The sequence below is a fragment of the Protomyctophum bolini genome (genome assembly GCF_963924005.1).
Source record: "Protomyctophum bolini genome assembly, chromosome: 18".
Lineage (NCBI taxonomy): Eukaryota > Metazoa > Chordata > Actinopteri > Myctophiformes > Myctophidae > Protomyctophum > Protomyctophum bolini.
This window is the reverse complement of record NC_137879.1, coordinates 9,319,614-9,325,613: the sequence shown is the minus strand read 5'-3', so window position 1 is coordinate 9,325,613 and position 6,000 is coordinate 9,319,614. Positions and strand designations below refer to the sequence as shown.

At 41.5% G+C, this 6,000-nt stretch overlaps 1 protein-coding gene across 1 annotated transcript in view; it reads left to right on the top strand.

Moving 5' to 3' along the window:
- The first annotated feature begins 270 nt into the window (after window positions 1–270).
- lhpp (phospholysine phosphohistidine inorganic pyrophosphate phosphatase) overlaps window positions 271–6,000 on the top strand; it is a 32,867-nt gene continuing 27,137 nt past the window's right edge. The window contains exons 1-6 of the mRNA XM_080788899.1: window positions 271–417; window positions 569–756; window positions 2,677–2,830; window positions 3,662–3,725; window positions 3,831–3,923; window positions 4,182–4,273. Of these exons, the coding sequence (XP_080645025.1) occupies window positions 287–417; window positions 569–756; window positions 2,677–2,830; window positions 3,662–3,725; window positions 3,831–3,923; window positions 4,182–4,273 (722 nt within the window). The 5' untranslated portion in view covers window positions 271–286. The remainder of the gene's footprint in view (window positions 418–568; window positions 757–2,676; window positions 2,831–3,661; window positions 3,726–3,830; window positions 3,924–4,181; window positions 4,274–6,000) is intronic.

The window sequence follows — 6,000 nt, the reverse complement described above, 5'->3', positions numbered from 1 at the left end:
ACATGAGTTACTTTCATCATGATGTCTTTATTTCTCCTGCCTGAGTTAAAGTCTAGTTAAAGTGTAGAATAGATAGATATATAAAAAAAACAGATATTGTTGTAAAAAAACGTATAAATGCAATGGTGATTGGTGAATGCCAGAGCAGCTCTGGAACGCCTTCCACGAGAAGGGGCGTGGCTACTGCGGTGACGTAATTACAGCGGCAGTAGCAGGAGTAGCACGTGTTTTCTGCGCATGCGCTAAAGATCTGAGCCTCAACAACGTTGTTGGACTGGAATGAATCATGGCCGCTGACAGCTGGGCCAAGTCTGCGAAACACCTGAAAGGTGTCGTTCTAGACATGTGTGGTGTTTTATATGACAGCGGAGCGGACGGCGGGGTTCCCATTCCTGGCTCGGTTGAAGCTGTAAAAAAGTGAGTCGTAAAAGAGAAGCGTTCAAATCTCTCTTTGCATTCTTCGGTCGTTGAGCTGCCATTCAAAGTAGTCTACACATAGTCGAGTTATTAGAGACTAGAGTCACACTTACGTTCCATTTCACATGTCCTATACTCCCCATGCACGCAGGCTCAAGGCGTCAGACCTGCAGCTGCGCTTCTGCACCAATGAGACCCAGTCCACTAGGGAGAAGTTTGTCGCCAAGCTGCAGAACATGGGCTTTGACATCAGCGTGTCCGAAGTGTTCTCTCCTGCTCCTGCAGCAGTGGCTGTCCTCAAGGAGAGAGGCTTACGTCCCCACCTGCTGGTGTATGATGGTAGTGCCCTACTTGTCCTTTACAGTTCTACAGTTTCATAATTCATATAATGCACCCGGGCCGTACGGGTCCATCTGGTTTAATTATATGCTCTCTAGAGTTAAAGGTCTATAAGGGTCTATTTGGTTACAAACTACATCATTAAAGGTTTGAGAATAATAATATTCTTTAAAGCAGGGAGTGCCACAATTTTGTGTGTCTATGAGGTGACAGTACTTCATTAGACACCCTGGAGTCGTTTTTATGTGCAATGGTGTATTCACTTTGTATTTAGGGTTTCTTCATGGAGGCTGAACCCTTGACAGTCAAACGGGCCAATGAAAAAAATAGTGGCACTCTTTAATCTTTATTGTCACGAAGGATATTTGTCCTCACAGGTCTGTTCAACACCCACAACAAAACAACACATAGTACAGATTAGAAAACAGTACACCTAGAGATGCTCCGGTGATCGGCAATTCACCCTATCTGGGGAAACTGATCTTTTACACCATTTAAGTGGTATAAATGTCAATCATATATAGTATAATATCATCATTCTGACAGGCCTAAACATTCTCCCCTTCCCCCTTCCCACACACAGGAACAGTTTTGACGTGGGTTTTGACATATAATAATTTTGGAAATATTCAAATTTGCCCCTTACACACAAGACCGGTATTGAGAAAACAATCAGTGATCGGTCCCAAAAAACCTGATCGGAGCATCCCTAATTACACCAAGCCAATCCAAAAACATGAGGTTGACTCTCCACTGTATACAGAACAGAACCATCCTATCAGCGGAGCAGTTTGTTTAACCCATTCTGTACGGGAACCCCTTTTGGTGTTTTAACTAAGCATTATGTTATAATTTAGCTATTGAAAAATAGCAGATCTACAAGCTCGAGCTTGTAGGTCTGCTATTTTTGAAAAATCGTGAAAATGCGGCACACATCTTTGAATATATATTCTTTCAGAGCGAACGTTTTTTTTATTTCGACGCCAGGCCTAAATGGGTTAATGCCGCGATGGCTGAGGCGACAAAATTCCTACTAAAACAGACCTTTTTCCATGGCAAGATTCTGTATCTTTGGCTTGATGTAGAAAAAGCGATACAAGGGATGATCATTGTCATGTGATGGCCTTATTATTCATAAGAAAGTATAGGTTTGGGAGTCCGATGATCTTGGAAGCAATACGGGTAGGCATGGACAGTACCGTATGTTGTAGACAAATGCGGAACAGTACAACAGAACAGGTTGAATAATGCTTTTGTACAATAATAACAGAAGATGAGGAGCAACAGATAATGATCTTAACTTAAGTTAGACTTAAGTCTTGTCCAGAGTTAGTCCAAACTGTCTGTCAACCTGTACTGTAAAAGTAAAAGTTTGAGAAGCAATGGTTCTCAAACCTTTTCATGTGAACTAACCCCCCAAACTGATACGTCTGTCTTTGGCTGTCGACCTACAAGTCGGTTATTTTCAAATGGTCGAAAAATTAAATGATGCAACTATAGCCGCTTTAGTGTTTAAAGTGTTCATTTAGCTGGGGACTCTAGTCTAGACCACTGATTCTTAATCTTTATCATTTCAAGGACCGCTATTTTGATATAGCCGGGTAAACCCGTCCCCCTTGAAGAAAAAAAAAAATCTTTGGGGGAGGGCTTTACCAGGCTAATTTGGATATGCACTATTAATTTAGGCACCCCCATTTTAACTCTTGAGTGTGTACAAAACAAATGCAACCAAATGGACCCTCCCTTACGGCCAGGGTCCATTTGTTTCTTAACTATCATTCGTTTAGCTGGGGAACCCCTGGAACCAGCCAGCCAGCACCAATTGAGAACAGGCTATGACAAATCGTATTGATACGTAGCTGTGTTGAAGTTCTGTCTGTTTTCACATTGAATTGTGAATCGTTTTATTTTTCACTGCAGGTGTTGTCCCGGAGTTTGACAGTGTTGACCAGACCGACCCAAACTGTGTGGTCATCGGAGACGCGGCAGAGAAGTTCTCCTACCAGAACCTGAATGACGCCTTCCAGGTTCTCATAGGCCTGGAGAAGCCTGTGCTGTTCGCTCTGGGCAAAGGGTAAGGATATTCATGGCAAGAAATAGAATACAATGTGTTTTAACAGCCGGTCGATTTTGTAGAGTAGACGTTATGTCATTAAAGTCGGTGTGTGAGTGATATTCCTTTGTTAAGATAAGTGTTAAATAGCTCTATGTTTTAGCAGTCATTTATAGATTTTTTTTTGTGCTCGCTGTCTCTCCAGCTCTTTAGTTAAAAGAGAATCCATTTTCAGTTTGGGATATACCAGTGAAATGATTAATTGTCTTTATTGTCCCACAGGGATATTCAGCTTCAAATTGGAAGTAATAAAACACATTTAAGAGACTAATATTGTAACTAGAATTTAAGGTGATGAATTATTTGTCTCTCTCCTGATTGGATGGAATGTGTAACCCACTTGAAAATGTGTATTCTGCTTTCCAAAGAGCTGGACAGGTGGGGAGACCCCTGTTACTGAACAAACAGTGACACTAATAGATATGATTACTATCGGAAGATAGAGATTTACCTTAGGCTTAGGGGTAGAGTGGCCGGTAGAGCAGCCGGATGGGCCCAGTTCGATGCCGGCTCCCCCAGAGTTGGTGTCAAAGTGTCCTTGAGCAAGACTCTGAAGTCTGAACCCCTAATTGCTCCCAATGTGCAGGTTGGTGCCTTACATGGTTTCCTCCGCCATTGGTGTAAGAATGTGTGTGAATGTAATGCACAATCTACGTAAAGCGCTTTAAAAGCGATATGCAACATTTACCATTTTTCATGTACAGCTCATTTACCTACACCAATATAACTATAACACACCTGGAATACAGTTACAAATTACTTATGTGTGATATGATCAAATCTTTCCCTCAGGAGGTACTATAAAGAGACAGATGGTCTTAAACTGGATGTTGGAGCCTTCATGAAGGCTTTGGAGGTATGTGCTCTCTTTGACATACTATATATGACATTCACTATATTATATTACGTGACTAATTATCTATTAACATCTTATATGTACGTCAATGCATTTATTCAACAGTATGCCTGTGATGTAGAGGCGGAAGTCATCGGCAAACCATCCACTATGTTTTTCCAGAGCGTCCTCAATGACATGGGGATTCAACCACACGAGGTAGTCCCAAATATGTTCCATGCATATGGAATACAGACTTAAGGTCCTTGCAGACTGATGCGGTTTTTTGTGGTGTGCCTTGGTCACAAAACCATTGCCTTAGTTTTTCTATTGATATTTAATTAAATCTTTTTTCCGTTTACTTTTAATCTCCTGTAAGGCATTTAATCAAATCTACCTCCCAAAAGTGCTATACACAAATTAATTATTATTCGTATAATTGAGCATACATGACATGTCTTCACTGTCTTTTCTCAGGCACTGATGATTGGAGATGATCTGGTGAATGATGTAGGCGGGGCCCAACACTCTGGAATGAAGGGTGTTCAAGTTAGGACTGGTAAATACAGGTCAGTGGAGATAATGTAACCTGAATCTGTACGGCTGGCAGAACTTTTAACGGTAAACCGGAACGCTTGTCCCCAAATCATACACAGGCCGATTGCCCCTAGTTGTTCTTAGTATCATTGTATTAGTTTTACTGAGGTTAAGGTTAGCAATAGGTTTAGGGTTAGGCATAGTTTTACTGAGGTTAAGTTTAGGAATAAGGTTAGGTTTAGGTCAGTGTTGTAGCCTAGGTTTGTTTCAGACGGTATACCATAATTATTCCTTGCGCGACATGTGCACTTATAGGCTATATGCTCGTGCATGGTCAAATTATTAGCATATTTTGGGTATCATAATATGCCAACATTTGGCTTTAAAATAGCCTATCTCTACAAGCGAGCTTGTAGATCGGCTAATTTGGCCAAAAAGATTTTACGTAGAGAGAAACAAGGAGGGGACCCAGTATAGATCCCTGGGGGACTCCGGTCAGCTAAGTAGTTAAGTAGTACACTATCAGTTTTGTTTGACATCTTTTCAGTTGATAATAGGCTACCCCATTGTTTTTCGTTGCTCAAAACATTACATTACACTTTCATTTTTAGGCATTGAGCTGTTGCTCTTTTCCAGAGCTATACTTGGAACAACACATGCAGCAAGATGAGATAAATAAGATACATTTTCAACAATAACGCCAAGCAGATTATTATTGTAGTTAAGGCGGGGTTACGGCCAGTTGCAAATGTAGAAATACGATGGGGGACATCAAAGTTCCATGAGAGAAATGGACTTTCTGGTTATGGCAGCAGATTGGAATTGACTGTGGTCCTGAATGGGTTGGGGACTGGAGGCCGCTGTTGTAGCCAGACCATTAATTAAGCACAATCCATAATGTGTCTTGGAACCACGTACAGAAAAAAGAAAGAAATGCCTGAGTCCATGTCTAACTTGTAATGTAATAAAATGTGTAGACATTATAAGCTTATTATATAAGCATTTTGAATGAAACGGGCATAGAATGTTTTTGGGGTGGCAGCCTTCTCAAAGTGAGAGATTGATGCCCGTTTGACTGGAGATGGAGCCAATCAATTTGTGTATCACAGTACAGGTCTTGAAAGTCTAAGTCTATAGTTAAGATAGGTAGATAGATGACGCAGTACGCCAAATACTAAGTGGTGTCAACAAGTGCTGCCCTCTTTTTTTTGTGAGCTGCATCCAACTGATCCTATCCTATTATTTATTGATGTGAGGAGCCTTGAATCCAACAGAGCAGAGCCTACAGTACTCCATGAAACGCAAGCTCGACTGATACTCCGTACCTTTGGTTGCATGCGCTTGTCAGACACCCGGCGTAAATTGCGCAATTTGCCAAGTCAAATGTTTGTTTCTGCTTCATCCCGGTGTCACATTCAATATTGGCGTGAGAAATGGATCGGGTGCAACACGGAACCTATTAACCCATTCTGACCGGGCACCCATTTTGGTGTTGGCATCATGTTATGCTTTAGCTATTGAAAAATAGCAGATCTACAAGCTCATATCGCGCCACCGAGTGGCGCGCTACGAGCTTGTAGGTCTGCTATTTTTGAAAAATTCGAAGAACGACTGACATTTTTAGAATCTGATCTCAGGTCAGAATGGGTTCATCAGACCAGTGTGTGTCCAGTGGAAACCTCGTATGAATCTGATCTCAGGTCAGAATGGGTTAACCACACGAACCCTATTCTGGGCATGTCAGAATGGGTGAACATTC